This window comes from Artemia franciscana, chromosome 15, assembly GCF_032884065.1.
Source record: "Artemia franciscana chromosome 15, ASM3288406v1, whole genome shotgun sequence".
Classification (NCBI taxonomy): Eukaryota; Metazoa; Arthropoda; class Branchiopoda; order Anostraca; family Artemiidae; genus Artemia; species Artemia franciscana.
Genome location: NC_088877.1, coordinates 10495523 through 10515586, shown reverse-complemented (window position 1 = coordinate 10515586; position 20064 = coordinate 10495523). Strand labels below are relative to the sequence as shown.

Sequence of the window (20064 nt, the reverse complement as noted above, 5' to 3'; positions counted from 1 at the left end):
CCTTTGTTCTCGTTGTGGTTGACGGCCTTTGAAAACATAGTCTTATTTCATGATCAAAATTTTACCTCTCATACATTTAAAAAAAAAAATCACTTCATATTCACTGGAACTATTTCGTCTTCTCTTTTAAATTCGTCTTCTTGAGTAGGGGGTGGAGGGCCTAAATTGAGGTTCTTGGAAATGTGGAGCCGTATCTGATCGTCTGTAGGGACATATTTGTAGCAAAGTGTATCTTTTACTTTTAGTCAAGATTTTATATCTATGACGGCTTCAATACTTTAATTCTTCAACCTGTTCCGTTTTTATCTTGACATCATTCATCCAGGAAAAATTCTTTCTGAGTTTGCATTCCAATGTGGTAGGGAGAGCACCCTCTTGATGAGTTCTGTAAGGTATTGAAAAACTTTCGTCGGTGAAGTTTCTTGTTTCGCTTATTTTTCTCAGCATCAAGTCTATAGTCATTTTACTCTTATCTTCCTTTCGAAGTCACTAAAAGTATACGGCAGCTTGGGCCACTAGGAGTCAATATCTGTGAGTTTTGGCATGAGACTTGGAAATCGATTCATTACGACACTTCATGATGGAATACTGGTTCTTTAAGTTCCCAGGACAATCTTGGGATTTGTAAACTGAAGGGACTTCAAAAAAGGATCACCGTACGGGAATCGCTTCAGCATTTGTGTCGGTGCGGCAATATAAAAACCTAAACATTTTCTTTGACAAGTTGTTACGTCTACAGGGGCTATTTTGATTTCATAAAGTATTCCGTACATTCATCTCCTTAAAAAAAATGTCTTTCAATGATTTCCAATTACTCGGGTTTGACGGATTGATGGCCCTAACCTTTGGACAATCTCGAGAAACTTTTCTTGGATGAAGTTGCTACATAGAGTCTCGATAAATTTTTCATACTCAGACTGAAAATGTCCGATGAGAATTTTTACCAATTGGAAAAAGGCGTTGAAGGAGTGGAAGTCGCTGAGAGCATACTTACGAAAAAGCAAATAGGGTTTTCTGAATGGGTTTTTCATTTCTAGCAATATTTTGTTGGCAGCAACTTGCCGGTCTTCTGCTGAAGTTAGCGCTAAAAACTGTTCAATGGCACTCCACAGATCAAGAATTTTTACAATGAGCTGGTGAGTAGCATATCACATTATTACTGCGAGTTTAAGCAGTCTGTTCAAGAATGTTTTATGATACACCTGAAACTCTATAAGAATCACAGTTCTTTTTTAACTTGAAGTAACATAATTAACAGCCATCCTCACAGTCTTCTTGACATTCTTTGGTATCTCGGCTCTAACAGCAGCAAGCACATAAACGGACCAAATGGCAGTTATATTTCAAAAGGACTGGGTCCTGAGAGTCTTTTGAATCCTTGAGTTTGATAAACAGAATTGTTGGCCCTAACCATCACAGACACACCATCACAGGCCAGGCCATCAATCTACTTCAAAGATGAATTGTTGCCAACAAAAAACTCTCCTAACTGCGAACAAATACCATTAGCAGAAAGATTGGTAGGTTTAAGCTTAATCATCCCAAGCAGGATCTGTACACATCGTACACTCTTCCTAGCGCACTTTACACACAAGTATTTATCCAATATGTTATGGGTAGATTCGTCTAGTAGTAAACTAAAGAATGAGTATTTGAGTTCTGCAACTATCTGAGAATCTTCATCCTTTCGTAGAATTTCCTATGCGATGGAAGTCATTTTTGTTCTACCGAGCTCTATGTCTTGTACTACTTTCGAATCTTTTGCTATTACTTTCAGTGTCTTCACTAGGTAATGATTAGTGGCAAAAGGAATATTATTATCCAAGAAAAAAGCAGCAAGCTGTATCTCTGCAGTCTTGACGACATTCTTGTTAACTCTTTCCTTGTCCTAAATCTTTTTTCCCTTCTAGATTTTGAAAAATGCCTGTTCTAGATCGTTTTCATTGAAAACTCTCTTTTTTGGTCTTTTCATTGAAAAAAAAAATGACCCAACCCCTTATTAGTATTGAAAAATACATTTTGCCCCTTCCCCCTGTGAAACTTTCGTGAGCTGACCCCACTAGCCCAGTTTATGCATCAGAACTAGCCTGGTTCTGTTGGTCAGCTGACCATTAAGAAAGATTTATTAAGGGGGCTGGGAGGAAGTGAATACAAGAACGGGGTTGTGAAACTCAGGTTTAAGATTTTTGAACATAAAGATTATGATGGTATCCTTTTCATACTTCCCAGCCTTTCCTCTACAGAATGGTGCCCAAATTACCATTCTCCGTTACCATATGGCACTTTATGATGACGCTATATGGTCAAACTATTAAAAATCCGGTAGATATAAAAATTAGCTTTCAAGAGATCCTTTAAACAGCTCTCTGTGATGTTCCAGTACTCCAGTAATGGCGAAAAAATTGGAGGTATTCTGGTAAATCCTTATGCTAAAATGCGATTTTTCTTGGTTCTCCTCGTGGGAGACTTTAAGCATCTAGACGCGGGTTATCAACAAAGGCATATTTGTAATGTACTTTATGTGTCGGCTTTACAACATGTTTGAGAAATTTCAGGAAATCAGGTGAATCTGGATAAATGTTACTATTTCGGAATAAGCACTATTTCGGAATGTTCTCACTGAACAGTTTCTATTAAAACACGTTTTTTAAAGTATAGTTAAAGCTCGCCTTTTACTAGATTGTAGCTACGCCTACAACTGTGATAAAAGCCTGACAAGTCTCTAAGTTTTTCACTTTGGAAATCATACGCAAAGGAGCCATTATCAATATATTCTCTAGCACCAGCCCAAATTAGTGCATCAGAATGGTTTTGGCATGCGTAAATGGTTTTGCGGAAATCGTCTTTGTTTACTTTTTACTATTATTTCTCACGGAGATATAAGGTCGTAGTTCCCCGGTATTTCTGGTTGTCAAATATTTTCTACGTCACTTAACAAAATCTAGCCTAAAACATATTCCAGTCCGCTGAGCCATTTCGTTCTAATAACTGAAATTTTCAAAATAGTTTTCCTGGAAAAGACCAACTTACTTTACTCAGCTTTAATAATTCCATCAAATCCAGATTTCACGGTTCTAATGACAAGGACTTGGGATATAATCATTCAAATTTCCTTGAATTTGTATTCCTTTGACAAAATTCTTACAAGGGAAAGAATTTTTGTGAACTTGTGTTTTTCTGTAAAAAAATCTATTGCGGGAAAAGAATAGCCCGTGAAGCCGGTCAAATCAGAGATAGTACTGTAGCGCTGCTTAAGTAAAGAGCCGTGTGTCTTTACTTGTAATTCACAGAAATTCTTTCCCTTGTAAGAATTTTGTATAAACTGGGCTAGTGGGGTCAGCTCACGAAAGTTTCACAGGGGGAAGGGGCAAAATGTATTTTTCAATACTAATAAGGGGGTGGGTCATTTTTTTTTTCAATGAAAAGACCAAAAAAGAGAGTTTTCAATGAAAACGATCTAGAACAGGCATTTTTCAAAATCTAGAAGGGAAAAAAGATTTAGGACAAGGAAAGAGTTAACAAGAATGTCGTCAAGACTGCAGAGATACAGCTTGCTGCTTTTTTCTTGGATAATAATATTCCTTTTGCCACTAATCATTACCTAGTGAAGACACTGAAAGTAATAGCAAAAGATTCGAAAGTAGTACAAGACATAGAGCTCGGTAGAACAAAAATGACTTCCATCGCATAGGAAATTCTACGAAAGGATGAAGATTCTCAGATAGTTGCAGAACTCAAATACTCATTCTTTAGTTTACTACTAGACGAATCTACCCATAACATATTGGATAAATACTTGTGTGTAAAATGCGCTAGGAAGAGTGTACGATGTGTACAGATCCTGCTTGGGATGATTAAGCTTAAACCTACCAATCTTTCTGCTAATGGTATTTGTTCGTAGTTAGGAGAGTTTTTTGTTGGCAACAATTCATCTTTGAAGTAGATTGATGGCCTGGCCTGTGATGGTGTGTCTGTGATGGTTAGGGCCAACAATTCTGTTTATCAAACTCAAGGATTCAAAGGACTCTCAGGACCTAGTCCTTTTGAAATGTATTTGCCATTTGGTCCGTTTATGTGCTTGCTGCTGATAGAGCCGAGATACCAAAGACTGTCAAGGAGTCTGTGAGGATGGCTGTTAATTCTGTTACTTCAAGTTAAAAAAGAACTGTGATTCTTATAGAGTTTCAGGTGTATCATAAAACATTCTTGAACCGACTGCTTAAACTCGCAGTAATAATGTGATATGCTACTCACCAGCTCATTGTAAAAATTCTTGATCCGTGGAGTGCCATTGAACAGTTTTTAGCAATAGCTTCAGCAGAAGACCGGCAAGTTGCTGCCAACAAAATATTGCTAGAAATGAAAAACCCATTCAGAAAACCCTATTTGCTTTTTCTTAAGTATGCTCACAGCGACTTCCACTCCTTCAACGCCTTTTTCCAATCGGTAAAAATTCTCATCGGACATTTTCAGTCTGAGTATGAAAAATTTATCGAGACTCTATGTAGCAACTTCATCCAAGAAAAGTTTCTCGAGATTGTCCAAAGATCAATCCATCAAACCCGATGAATTGGAAATCATTGAAAGACATTTTTTTTTAGGAGATGAATGTACGGAATACTTTATGAAAACAAAATAGCCCTTGTAGACGTAACAACTTGTCAAAGAAAATGTTTAGGTTTTTATATTGCCGCACCGACACAAATGCTGAAGCGATTCCCGTACGGTGATCCTTTTTTGAAGTCCCTTCAGTTTACAAATCCCAAGATTGTCCTGGGAACTCAAAGAACCAGTATTCCATCACGAGGTGTCGTAATGAATCGATTTCCAAGTCTCATGCCAAAACTCGCAGATATTGACTCCTAGTGGCCCAAGCTGCCGTATACTTTTAGTGACTTCGAAAGGAAGATAAGAGTAAAATGACTATAGACTTGATGCTGAGAAAAATAAGCGAAACAAGAAACTTCACCGACGAAAGTTTTTCAATACCTTACAGAACTCATCAAGAGGGTGCTCTCCCTACCACATTTGAATGCAGACTCAGAAAGAATTTTTCCTGGATGAATGATGTCAAGATAAAAACGGAATAGGTTGAAGAATTAAAGTATTGAAGCCGTCATAGATATAAAATCGCGACTAAAAGTAAATATACACTTTGCTACAAATATGTCCCTACAGACGATCAGATACGGCTCCACATTTCCAAGAACCTCAATTTAGGCCCTCCACCCCCTACTCAAGAAGACGAATTTAAAAGCGAAGACGAAGTAGTTCAGTGAATATGAAGTGATTTTTTTTTTAAATGTATGAGAGGTAAAATTTTGATCATGGAATAAGACTATGTTTTCAAAGGCCGTCAACCACAACGAGAACAAAGGCAACTTAGAGCGAAATGGAGTTTCAACAAAAAACCCAAATTACAAACTAACATCCTTTCCCTGAAAAACAATAAGCCTTTTTATTTATTTTCTATGCTAATTTACTTTTACTATGCCTTATTAACTTGTTCGTGAAACTTAGAAGAAAAAACCTGGGCATAGCATAAATCTTTCCAAAAAATATAATTTTGGTATCGCATAATTTTTTCCGTCTGCTCTGGCAACACTGTTTGAAAGTAAAATACGAGACGGTAATAGGGCAATAAGAACTGCACAGAAAAGCGTCTTTTTTACGCTTTTTAAGAATGGGAGTTATTTGTCCGATACAAAACTTAATTACGCACCTCGAACTCTTTTAATGTCCTTTTTCTAAAGTTTATTTACATTTATAGAGTACAATATTTCATAAATAATTGAATTTTTATCCAAGGCCATATTCAGGGGGCGGGTGAAGGGTTTGGATCCCTCCTGAAACGTTTATCTGATTCCTAAAAACGGAGTAAAATGAATATAAACAAATTTTTGAGGCGTTTTAAAGTTTTTGTAACTCCTCCCCCTCGAAAAAATCCTTTTGTTTCCCCCTATCCTTCCCCCAAAAAATCTCAGATACGACCCTGCTTTTACCTGCAACTCCTCAAAGATGCAAAGCATAATATACTCCATGGACTCTGTATGACAAAATGGAGATTTGCCAAGATATTAAAAAAAAGCTATATTTAATGGCTTATTTTAAATAAAGCTCATTTTAGCTCCTTAATTCTTTTGCCCAAATTAGAAAAAAATCATTTGATAAGGTTTATTATGTATATTTTTAAAACTTAAAACGGACAAAACTACTGTTTCAAGTAAACCGAGTCTTGTATTTTGCAATGCATGTAGAATTCTAAAAAAAACAGCGCTTACTGAAAAATGAGCTCCCTTGAGTTTTCTTAAGAATTCAATTGCATGGTAAAATTCATTGATTTCTTGGCTAGTAAAAAACTCCAGAGAACTTTCTAAATGAGTCTTTTATCCTTTTCAGCCTATTTAAGGACTTTTATGCTCAGGGATTTTTCTCCTCATAGTCCTGTTTTTTGCGTTGTTTTGAGTTTTCAGTAAAGCGTTAATTCTTCAGGATTCCACAAATATAGTTGAAATTTATTTCAAACAGTTTTTCCAAAATGTGCGGCTCAGACTGCCCAGTACTAATTTTTTTATTTTAAGTTACAATTTCGTTCTTTACTTTCATCAGAAATACTCCTTTTTTTTATAAAATTAATCATGGTTAAGATAATATTAAGTAGGAATCAAATTACGTCACTGGAAGGTGAGATTCTATTAAACGCCACTTTGTTACTTTGTTTTCTGGTCTCAACCTTAATTATATGCTCACAGTCAGGATTGGCAACTGGACATATTTTATGCCAAAGGAAACATTCCCATGTGCTGGAACACATGACATAAAAAGACAAAAAAAAGTGACACGCTTTAGAAATTGGGGACATAAAACGGTAAAAAAGACACATTATGTAAATCTATGAGATAAAATGAAACATTTCCCAATCAAAGTAGTGTTTTTTCTCGCTGTTTTTTGAGCATCTAAGGTTTGCCAGATATATCATAAGTAAAGGTTTTCCTCCTAAGCAAGGGATACTTTCCTCCTAAGCAAGGGTGCAAAATGACTAAGTCATTTTGTACGAATATTTTATATGGATTTTTTTTTGTTTCATTATATTTGATGTTAACTGGCCGCATTGAAAAAGGTTTACAAAGCATCTTTTGGTCAATAATAGAACCGGTTAAAAAAAAACCTTTAGTTTTTGAAATTAGATGGATACATTTTAGCTGAAAATGACGCATTTGAATGATCAGGGGACACATTCGCACCCCAAATGGCTTCCTGACTGATACTACCACCACCACTACGACTAATAACTCGCTACATCGCTAAATCCCCTTAGACCAAGAGAGCTGCGCCTATGAAGAAAAAATTTCCTTCAAATCCTTCTTGATGGCCTCTTCCTATCCTATTTCGGGACGACCTGCTTTTCATTTGACCATTAATGGATGGCCAAAAGGACAATCTTTGGCAAGCCATCTTTAATCCGCTAAACGTGGCTTAGCCATCTATATCTTTCTTACGTTATAGCCCTACGAAGGGGGATAAGATATTGGAAACTAGAATATCTCAGCTTATCTCCAATCAGCCTGGAGGTAAGAATTTTGAGAAACTTCTGTTGTTAAAAGCAAACTCTAAACTTTGATAATGAATTTTGTAAGAATTTTCATCATAAGCGGTATGATTTAAGAAAAAGGGGTTTTACAGCTATAGTAATTTGATTTTTAAATGCGTATTTTGTAATTAAATACAAACTACTTCCCTGGCAATATATTTTCAATTACTAATTAACAAATTAATCGTATGAGTAATTTGTAATTAACCACATTTTAAAAGAATTTCCCATAGCATTGAGAATAACTGATAAAAATTGAGTAAATAACAATCCAGTAAACAATTCAGCATTTTCACAATCTTTAAATGTATAAATTTCTTTTGTATGCATCTATTGCAAGAACGATTTATTAAGGTAAGTTTTTCAAAATCAAAACTATAATGTTTGTACGTTTTACAGTTTTGACGGTAAGGCCAGTAAGGCTGACGATGTGCACTATGGCAATATGTATTACGTTCCTAACGCCCTCTTGACTATTGAAGTCTGGCAAACTGATAGTTTTTACTGAAAAATATTTTCCGAAGAAGATATTTGAAAAAAAGTAAATAGCCACGTTAAAATCTCATATAATAAGTCATAAAAATATTTAAACCTATTTGAAACAGACAGAAATACACGATTTACAGAAATAAGTAAATAGAAACCAAAATGAACAGAAATTAAAATTAAATATCAAGTCATGTTTGGAACATACAGGAATTGATACAAACAGGAATAGAACTACCGATCCTAACCTTCTAAAGGCAAGAGCGTCATTTACACCTTACTATAAACGATTTGTATTCCAAGCAGAGTAATCTACTGGTGATAATATTAACAGTAACATAAGTCCAATCCAGTCAAGGCTTAGAAATATAAGTTGTGCAACATCTCTCGCTTGAATCCTCCTACTCGAACAAAATTTGTGTTTTACTGAAAGCATGTATATTCACGAAGACAAATTCCAAACCTACCCTTATTTTCTCCAACACTATCATAAATTTCAATTCTATCCTCCGAAACCGTTCTCCGGTTACTTTGTAACGAAAGAATGATCGTAGATACTTTGAAGGGCCCATTTCATGGGAAACTGAAAGTTCTAGTGCCCTTTCTAACGGTCAAAAGTGATTGGTAACCAGATCCCTCTCTTACCCTCTTTTGCAACCCAGCCTCCTCGTAACCCTCCAAGAAATCAATCTGTTTGTGAGTTTACATTTTTCTCAGAATAGTCTGAAGGTCCAGTAAATATTCATCTGGGGATAACCTATGCCCCATGCCACGAGGATGACGACTGTGAATTATGCATGTTGCCATTGGCTTACAAATACGTTTCATGCTTCAAAACGGGTGGGGGGATGTTTGATTTGAATGTCTAATCTACTTGACAGTCTTAGGAATCGTTATTTGGCCGAGAAGATAACATAGTCTTTAGGGAGGGGTAGGGTAATAAGGGGCCCGAATTAGGGGATAAAGAAAATTGTTTGCCCTTATCAGCCTTCATCTTAAAGTCGTAAGTCTGTGGATCAACAGGGGCCTAACGTAAAAACATATTTCGGGGCATGGCTCCTCAAAAATGTGGGGTCAAAAAAAGGGCCAGACAACTTTGTCTGATGGCAACTTATATCCTTATACCCTTACATACTTTATCTAATGGTACGCAAATGCAGAAAAAATAAAAATAAAAGTAATATTGGTTCCTCACTCTAAACGAGGCCGGACAAACTGGAAAAAAATAACTTCTTTTATCCTACCATTTGTAGGTTTGATCGTAGAAATTTGGAAGGAGGCTCATCCAACTGAAAACTAGTGCCCTTTTTAAGGGTCTGAAGTAATTGAAGGACATCCAGCGTCCCTCCCGTGCTTTTTATGATATATGACCTACTGTAATTTCCGTTACATTACATCTAAATTCCTCTGGGGAAGACATCATCCCTACAACCCCTAAAAGAATGGTCCTAAATAGTGTAAAGTGCTCATTTTTATCATATAGATTTTAGTAGAAAATCGACCATGTTCAGTTTTGGTTGTCCGATCAGCTAGGACCTTTTAGGGATCGTTTAATAGGACAGTATTCCCAGAATTCCCCAAGGGTGTACTCCAGGAACAACATACTATCTTAAGTAAACTAAAAGACCTGATGTGCACCCGAGTTTTCATGTTATTGAAAACCGTCAGATACTATTGGAGGGGGGGGGGGCAAATAGACCTCAAAGTCTGATTTTGGGAAGGGGCAGAGTTGAATCAAAAGCACAGTGTGTCCAGGTCATTGCAATTACGTATCTGCAATATCTTGGGAATAGCTTGGGAGATGAAGTTAAAGTTCTAGGTACACTAGAGAAAAGTAAGAGGGGTAAGGGGACTCCAACTTTGTTTTATGGAAGTTAAAGGGACTGACCAGTCTTCGGGTCACTAGATTATCAAGATGGTATATCTGCATTGTCGTTGAAACGGCTTGAATGATCGAGTTGGAAATTCCATGATTTTATGCTTTTTTTTCCTTTTTTTTTTCTTTTTTTTTAAGAGGGGTAATCATGCGGAGCTTGAGTTTTAACTTGATAGATGGGGCATTAAGCGGCTAAACATATTTTGGTTCGAATATACCCGAAGTTTAGATACGTGAAGCCCCTGTGAGACTAGAATTCAATCTTGATGAAATGGTAATGTAAATAAAAAGACACTATAGCCAGGCCAACAAAATAGGGCATATGTATTATGTCAAGAACACCTTAGGAGATAGAGTTGAAACGTCTAGGGGGTTCTAGAGGGTGAAATAAACCTCAAATTATGACTTTGAAGAGTAGGTAGAGGTAAATTTAAGATATTATGCCTTTTTTGGTCATCACAATAGCATATCTGCAGTATCTTGGTTATAGCTTGGGGTATTCGGTTTAAAATTTCATGGAAAACGGAGGGGTAAATGGCATGAAGATATCAAATGTCGTGTTAGGAGAGGGGTGTGGCTAAAAATGTTATGATTCCCATCCACCTAAACGTTTTTTGTCGTAATAAGCCCTATGGGAATCATTATTTATTTACATCTAAGTAGCAAGGCGAATCACAAGACATTATGTGGTACCAGATCGTCAAATTAGCACAACTGCCATGTTTCGATGGTAATATCTCTTGTGTAATCGTGTCGAAAATTTCAAGGAGTATTAGGGCCCAAGTTACCTCCAATTTTTACTTGGGGAAGGAAGTAAGGAGGGTTTAAATGATTTCTCTTCAATCCCTCTGAACATTAGTGCAGCTAATAAGTCTCCGCGGGAGGAAGGAACTCGGGAGGAAGGAGAAAAGAAGGGTCTAAGAATTTTGACCTCGAAACTGCGTAACATTTGTAGAGTAGATTGTGGACTTCTTTTGGACTAGAATTTACTTTTGGTGAAGTAGTTATATAGACCGAAAGAAACTTTGCGTTATTTTATGTTTAGCGGGGAGGATTTTAGGGCCAAAAATAAAGTTTTTACACTATTAGCCCCAATGCAACTTTTAATCTTTTTACGACGAGGTGAGGTCAAAACACATCATATTCACCCAGGCCATCAAGTAGCGTATCTGCAATGTTTCGGGAATAACTTAAGGATTGGGGATCCAGTTGAAATTTTCATGGATTGTTTGAGGAGATCAAGTGAAGTACAGGTATTGAATTGAACTCAAGTTGTTTATGCTCCGTTGTAAACACAATAAGAAATGGACTATAAGAGAAGAAATAAAAGAAAAGGAGAAAGGCAGAAAATGACAAATAAATTAAAAATTCACGAAATAAGCACCCATGCACAATAATTACATAAAACACATAAACAAGCACAATAATTACACGCACAAAATAACAAGCGCAATGATAAAAACATATTTAGGGAAAAGGATAATAGTTTTAGAATGAAATTTACCCTAAATGTTAGTTCATCTGAAAAGGAACTACAATACTTGGTGAAGAAGCAGAGGTAAATTGGAAGATACCAAAGTGTATCTGGTCATCGAAATAGTATATATACAGAATCTTGGGAACGGTTCGGAGGATAGAATTGAAATTTATGATAGTGTTGGAGAAAATAAGGGTAGGTTTGGTAGGATCGGTAGTTCTATTCCTGTTTGTATCAATTCCGGTATGTTCTAAACATGACTTGATATTTAATTTTAATTTCTATTCATTTTGGTTTCTATTTACTTATTTCTGTAAATCGTGTATTTCTGTCTGTTTCAAATAGGTTTAAATATTTTTATGACTTATTATATGAGATTTTAACGTGGCTATTTACTTTTTTTCAAATATCTTCTTCGGAAAATATTTTTCAGTAAAAACTATCAGTTTGCCAGACTTCAATAGTCAAGAGGGCGTTAGGAACGTAATACATATTGCCATAGTGCACATCGTCAGCCTTACTGTAAAACGCCTTACCGTCAAAACTGTAAAACCTACAAACATTATAGTTTTGATTTTGAAAAAACTTACCTTGATAAATCGTTCTTGCAATAGATGCGTACAAAAGAAATTTATACATTTAAAGATTGTGAAAATGCTGAATTGTTTACTGGATTGTTATTTACTCAATTTTTATCAGTTATTCTCAATGCTGTGGGAAATTCTTTTAAAATGTGGTTAATTACAAATTACTCATACGATTAATTTGTTAATTAGTAATTGAAAATATATTGCCAGGGAAGTAGTTTGTATTTAATTACAAAATACGCATTTAAAAATCAAATTACTCTAGCTGTAAAACCCCTTTTTCTTAAATCATACCGCTTATGATGAAAATTCTTACAAAATTCATTATCAAAGTTTAGAGTTTGCTTTTAACAACAGAAGTTTCTCAAAATTCTTACCTCCAAGCTGATTGGAGATAAGCTGAGATATTCTAGTTTCCAACATCTTATCCCCCTTCGTAGGGCTATAACGTAAGAAAGATATAGATGGCTAAGCCACGTTTAGCGGATTAAAGATGGCTTGCCAAAGATTGTCCTTTTGGCCATCCATTAATGGTCAAATGAAAAGCAGGTCGTCCCCAAATAGGATAGGAAGAGGCCATCAAGAAGGATTTGAAGGAAATTGTTACTTCATAGGCACAGCTCTCTTGGTCTAAGGGGATTTAGCGATGTAGTGAGTTATTAGTCGTAGTGGTGGTGGTAGTATCAGTCAGGAAGCCATTTGGGGTGCAGATGTATCTCCGTAAGCGGAGATATCTTACAAGCTGATTGGAATTTGCGGTGAAAGCCGAACCCCTAACAAAAGAAACTCTTGCAACGTACGTATATTCATTTGAGGACTCAATCAAAGCGCTTTTATCGGCCGTGAACCTCAATAACTGAACTTTTATATTACATTCAAAAGTAGAATCTGTGTTCGTTCCAACACCCTCATCTTCGAAAGTAGAAAAGTTATTGGAATCGATTCACGACACTTTGCTTTTATCGGCATCACAATCAGTCAACTGATCATCAGATTTGGCCAGCAAAATACGTTTCATTTCGCCGCAAATCACATCAATGATTTGGTTACGGATACCTCCTGCTATGAATCTTCCCTTGAAACCAGGGTGGCTTCCACTATCTATTGCTAACTGTTTAAAACTCAGTTCACTTAGCTTTATTGTAAAAGCCTGTGAAAATCGGTTCTCTGAACCATTCAAGGTCGCTTCCACGAGAGCTTGTGCTTGATAAGCTCTAGTGTGCTTGACAAGCGGTTGAGCTTGATAGAGCGGTTTTGTTTCATGTCAATCAGTTTCTTTTTTAATGCAATCAACGTGGGCAACAGCTGTACCAAAAAACAGTTCTTGTTCCCCTGTAGTGTGTCACGTGGCCTGGTGGTCGGCTCAGTTACCGTGGCATACTCTTCAAGAAACTCAAGTTCAATAGCTTTCAACTTCGGTAGGTTTAGTTTGGTGTGAACCTGCCCAATCCTGTCCTGCACTTTGTCAATTTCCTTTTCATAGCATCATGTCAAGAATTCCACCGAGTTGCTTCTTTTCTAACCACAGAGTATGATGCACGTCATTTTCATTTATGACTCCATGTGATCGGGGAGAGCTCTGGATTGATGAAGAGAGTCTGGAGAGCTGTTAGTAAAGAAAACTTTGAAACCTGAACATACCTTTGCCGCAAAAGTTGTAAAAAGTCTAAACACTACTTGTGTCACTTATGTTGCAGCGCAATCCATTCAAATTAGAATTTTGGATCTCAATGAAGTCCATTATTCCTGATCAAACAACATATTTTCTAAAAGCTGACCAACTCTGTTGTTTTCGCACTAATTCTTATTAATCATAAATTAGTTAGGGCTTGGTAAGATTCCAGCATAAAGGTTAGTTAAACAAAAGGGGTATTTATGCTTTATTTTACCCTTTCGCCAAAGTAGCTCTTTTTTACTTGGCCTCATTTGGAAATAAAATTAAAAAATGTGTAAAAAAAGTGAATTAAGATTTTTTTTTTTTTTATCTTCGTATCATTACCTTTATGACATTACTGAGTAATGTTAGGTTATTTTCTAATAGAAGAACTTGAACTACCTCTTTTATTATCCATTTCAATTCTTAGTATGCACCTTTTGTATGCACCTTTTGTTTTCTTTACGATGATAATATGTCTTTTTTTTATAATTTCTAAGTTTACTTCTATGTTTTTTCTAAAAATAACTTCCTTGGAAAGTAATGATTTTCTATTTTCTTTGTAGATCTCTCAAATAACGATGATCAGAGTGAAAATAAAGACACTTCAGTACGGATAGTTCGCTCTCAGTCAAGTGAGCCTGGTTTAACAACCACAATATCAACATCGATGGTGACACACATGAAAACTACGGAAGAGAAAGATAAAGCTGTGGAAAGTAGTGAAAGACGTCGACCACAGCTACAAAAGCAGAAAGGTTTCAATGACGACGAAAATCAATTCAAAACTAAATTGAGCTCAGTAAAAGAAATTTCTGTAGAAAAACCTACACCTATGCTAATTAAGCTGAAACAGACAAGTTTAAATGAAAATCTGATTTTCAAAGTAGAACAACAAAATAAAAGACCTGTAAAAAAGCAAACATCCTTAAGGGAAGATATACTTGGACCTGCATTTCGAAGAGCAGACAAAACTGAACCCTGTACTGCTTATTCGACAGCTCAAAGCTCGCTCAAACGCTTGAGAGATAGCTTTAGCCGCATGACTTCTTCTGTGAGTCAGTCAATACGAATATCATCAAGTGACCTCTCTGAATCGAGCTTGAAATCAAGTCTTGTTAAAATGATTCAACAATTTCGAACTGAAGATCGTTGTCGTTCCGCTAGTCCGTCAACAAGTGAAGTGCCTTTAGAAGTTCGGACCCATCCTAAAATTACCAGAATTCAAAGTATGGAAATGTCAGGGTCTTTGAGCCCATCGTGGAGATCTAAAGACTACTTGACTCGGACTATTAGTGAAAGTAATACGGAAGACGTAATGCATAAATCACCGTCCAGAATTTTTCTCGAGAGGAAGTTGACACGAGAAGAAGGTTCAGATAGTTCAAAAGACAGCAGTTTACAAAGTGATACAAGTGTTGATTCAGAAGATTCTTGTGTTTCTGTGATATTTATTCCGAAAGAAGCTCTTCTAGCCTCAAAGCAAGAATTAGCAGAAAACAAAAACCTATCTCCTAAAACTAGGAATAGTAGTTCGTCCAGTAACTCTGATAATAGCATCCATGATAATAAATCGCCTCCAAAATCTCCTGCTCTAACATTAGCTCAAAGAAGAGCTTTAGCTAATTCTAGATCGTTTTCCCCTAATTCAGTATTTTCCACGCCTGTGTCTAATTCAAAGTTCGTTTTCCCCGAAAAAAATGATAAAGTGCCTGAAATAGTTATCCCAAGTGTTATTGTTAGTATTACAGATACCAGTTCAACAGAAGAGTCGATAGCACAAAGTTCATTCTGTGAAATAAGTTCGAGTAGTATTTCTTCTAAAGAATTAATCTCAAGTGCAATTTCGCTGCCAGTTACAGACATTGATGTGGCTGTTGAAAAGTCTGAACAAGGCAGAAAGGATAAGGATATACAAGAAGATATGAAAGAAAATGCCATAAATGAAGCTTCAATGCCTAATGAGCCTTCTGAAAATACAACACAAGTGCCACTTTGGAAAAGACGAACACAGACTAAAATATCGCTGACCATGGAAAGGGATCCAGTGGTTGTTGTAACAAAACGCCAGGATGGTTTTAAAAAGCGTTTTGTTCCTCGTATGCTTTCATATGAGATTTTTAACCCGGAAACCGATGATATAGACAGTGATTCAGATGCTTCTTCAACCCCTGATAGTGCGAGTACCATTTTCGACAGCGAAAAAATATGGAAGCTTCGTAAAGTGTTTAGTGAAGCAGCTATGAACAAAGATCTGGAAAGCTCTGACAGTGAATGTGATGATACCGCTACTAGATTTGCCAAAAATCGACGCTCAACCATACTTGCCTCGGGTATTAATGTGCCTAATGAGAAGGAAGAGGAGGATGTTTGTGTGTCAGACGCAGCTGGGACGGAAATAAAAGTGATAGATCAGACAGGATTTTCAACAACCCCAGAGGCAACTAAAAGTGTACTAGAGCCTCTAGAAGCTGCAGTTAAGGAAATGGAAAAAAGAGTGGAGCCAGAGCGAGATGTAGCCCCTGAGGAGAGTTTCCCTTACAGGGGAGCTCTTTCATGTGTTGCAGAAGAAACTGAGGTAAAATCATGCTTAGGATCCGAAAACTCCGTTGCTGTACGCAAGCAGGCACCTTCTAAAGTAGCATCTTCACTCCGTCTCCCCTCCTCTCACGGTCATGTTAGACATTCAATAGCAGCTACGGAACAATTAGATAAAGATAAGTTAGACTTTCTGAAAGATAGAAAAGTCCATAGTCTCGATAATACGCGACCAAGATTAACATTGCAGAGGCGGATTGGTGAATTTTGGGAGAAAGATAGAGAAAGACAAATTCTACTAGAATTTATGAAAGAAATAAAAGATGAAATGGACGAGGAAGTAGAAAAACTGAACTCTTCAAGCTACCCATCTACTTCTTCTTTCGGTGAAACAAGCACAGGTAGTTCCTTTTCAAGCTCTGAATATCTAAAACCCAGGTCCACTCCAATTAGCAATAAACCACAGAGAAATAATAATCCAAAACTCACCCCAGAATTCCGTGATTCGTCACTATCACTAAGTACATCTCAAGACAGCCTTCCCTCTGATAATGGTGGAGCTCCAACCTTACACCGTTACTACCATGTATTCAGTGAGGGTGAATTAGACAGACTAATTGAAAGACACGTTCCCAATCTTGACATCGTATCATCATACTATGATCATGCCAATTGGTGCGTTGTCGCTGAAAAAGTACAACTCTGGACTATTTAACTATATTGAAGTAACACCGCAATGACCTATTTTTGTGCCACACAATAGCGTCCTATTTAGCAATGTCTTTTATTAATATTGATACAGTTTAAAATGTATTTCCTTAAAGCTAAGTGCGGCTGAGTGATATTCGAAAAGGCACAAAAAATAGTAAAATCGAGTTTCGTAGTCTGTTTTGAAATTGAAGCTATTATAGTGTATCATAAAGTCTAGTGCCAATTTTTTTTTCTCTCTACGGAAATGTAGATGCAGAGATGCAGAGATGTTTCTCTCTACAGGTGTAGCTCGATAATCGAGCGTAGCTGTAATGAGTAAAAATTTGTCATAATTTTTCCCGGTGATGAAATGTCGGTTATATTCTGTTTTGAACTGAAATTTTGACGGAATAAATTCTTTTAATTATGTGTTTGAATAACAGGGTGCCCCTTCAATAGAATAAGCAAATTGTTTTCTTCTTATTTAAGGGCCTTATTTCCGTAACCCTCAGCGAATCACTAATCTTTTGCTCTGAAAACGATTGCGGGACCTTATGTAATAGGTAGAACGCCATTACAGTATTTCTAAATTTAACAATGAGTAGGTTTTATTGAAGTTTGTAAATTTTTAATTTTTAGAAATTAATTTATTAAAAATTGATTATTCAAAATTTAAAATGTACATGGAAAAATAAGACAAATTAAAATAATTAAAATATTAATTAAATAAAATCACTTTAGATTAATCAATATCAGATTTAATTCTTGTAGAAAATGAATTTTATTCGTAGATTTTTTTTATCACATCTGGAAATAAATTAAAGGGTCAGTTTTTTTCGGGCGGGTGGGGTTGGGGGGGGGGTACAAAGACCTAGCACACTGTTTTGGAAATAGGGGCAGTGTATTTTTATTCAGCTGTCATAAATGAGAATACACTATATTTTTTGCCTGTTTTTTTTCTTTTGCTAGCTATCGAATATTCAAGTGAAGTATTCTTTTAACAAACTGGTTAAAATTTATTCTTGAAATAATTCAACGTTTATTGTGGATTCAGAGACATGGTAGCTGCAAATTCAAAAGTCGGCGTCTTCGACACTATAAATTTCAAAGAGTGACTATAAGTAACTGAGTGGCAAGCAATAGAAAGTAGAGTAACCAAAAAAATCTGTTTCTTGTTTTTGGCCGATACTCCCTCCCCTGCTCATTAATTTTTATTTGTGACTTTTGTTTGAACCTTTATTTTAAAGTATCTTTTTGAAATTTTAATTAGAAAAAAACAACACCATAGTTTTCACCAACATAATGTGAAATGTATTTCGCCCCCCCCCTCTATTCTCGTAAAATTACACCCCCTGAACAACATAAGGGAAACCAGGTAAAAGTAATCGATACTACTTTTAGTCATTGTTGCAACCTAGTCAAGGATAAATTTAGTCCACTCTAACAAAATATTGAAAAGCACTTTTGGAAAAAAAGACAGTCAAGTAAGAAAATTCATCATTTGAAGCTGAAACAAAAACACAAAAAAATGGCCCTTCATTCATTGTAATAATAGAGACTATCTAAAAATTAAACCAGTATAGACTTTCATAGCGACTTTAGCGAAAAGTTTATTGACAAAACATATAAACAAAACATTATTGCTACTTCCTCTAAAAAGTCAAGCTTGTCCGTGGAGGAGGTAGAGAAAGCAAAATCCTTACAACAAAAAGAACACTTGGCTACCGACACACCACATACTAAACAATAGCTACAAAATAATATCATATATTATACTTTTCCTCCGGGAACATCATATCAACAAAACCCCCGCAATAAATAAATCAATCAATCAAAACCCATTTCAGCAAAAAGCATTTCCTTAATATTTTTTTCTAAATATATTGAGGTCTCTACTAATCTTAATATCACTAGTTGAAATATTTCACTTCCGTGTACCTCTATAAAAAAAAAAAAAAAAAAAAAAAATGGACGGGAAGAAATACCTCTAGATATATAGAAGTCAACAGTAGCCCTTGTATCGTGAGAATGAACATTAGATCTAATGGTCTAATGTTCTAAAACAACGAGGCCGAATATCCTGCTGCATTCCAAAATAAACCACAATACGTAGAATTTACGAAGGCCTACAGCCGGCCGAATTTTAAAAGTTGGGTAAATTTCGCAAACAGACTGGCGTGGAGATATGCCGGCTAAAATCTTTACTGCTTGATTTTTTTGGACTCTTATTTGTTTAAGGATAGAAAAAAAATAGAGAGCCAAACACTGGAACAATAAAGTTTACACGGGTGCATTAAAGAAAAATAAAAATGGGTGTTGGAGTTTCTTCATTATACCTTTATTTCTTGCCAGAATCTTGCTAATTAAAGTCACATGTTGCTTAAAAGATAGAGTTTCATCTATTACAATCCCAAGGCATATCAAAGACACAGTCCGTTTTATAACGCCATTGAACATATCTAATTCCTTGATCCATGGGTAAAAGTCCGGTGATATTAAGAAGATAATAAAGTTAGACTTATCCATGTTAATCCTTAGTTTATTTACCCACGGCCACGCTACAATTCTATTTACTGGTCCCTTCATGGAAATCTGCAGCAGCTCCACTGTCTTAGCTGTGCTAATGGCTGCTGTGTCATCAACAAAAGTGAAACTGTTTGATTAATCAGATTTACCGTTAGTTCATGTATTCTGTAGTAAAAATTATTTAGACAATTTGGGAGATCATTAATAAATATCAAGAATACAGTAAAATCAAGAACTGATCCTTGTGGAACACCTATTTCCAGACACTTTTTTTCCTGAAGAGGAATCATTTAGTTGGAAATACTGATAACGATTACTTAAAAAATCTTCTTAAAAATTTAGAGATTTCCCCCTAAAACCATACACCTCAAACTTCTTAAGAAGTTCATCATCCAAAGTGTCGACGCTTTCATCAGATCTAAAAATACAGCACCTAATTTAAAACCTGTATTTAATACATCAGTAGCAATAGTTTTCAAATAAGGCATCGCCTGTTCTGTTGTCCTTTTTCTACGGGACCCAAATTGTGTCTCTACCCGCAACTTATAATCCCCCAAAAGACTCATCTTTCTAATTCCAAAACACTTCTCTATAACACGGGAAATAAATGGGTAAAACAGATATAGGTCTATAGTTTCA

At 36.0% G+C, this 20064-nt stretch overlaps 1 protein-coding gene across 1 annotated transcript in view; it reads left to right on the top strand.

Moving 5' to 3' along the window:
* The window catches only part of LOC136036032 (uncharacterized), a 113571-nt gene extending 96245 nt beyond the window's left edge, over positions 1–17326 (top strand). The window contains exon 8 of the mRNA XM_065717962.1: positions 14238–17326. Within this exon, the coding sequence (XP_065574034.1) occupies positions 14238–16924 (2687 nt within the window). The 3' untranslated portion in view covers positions 16925–17326. The remainder of the gene's footprint in view (positions 1–14237) is intronic.
* Positions 17327–20064: the final 2738 nt, after the last annotated feature.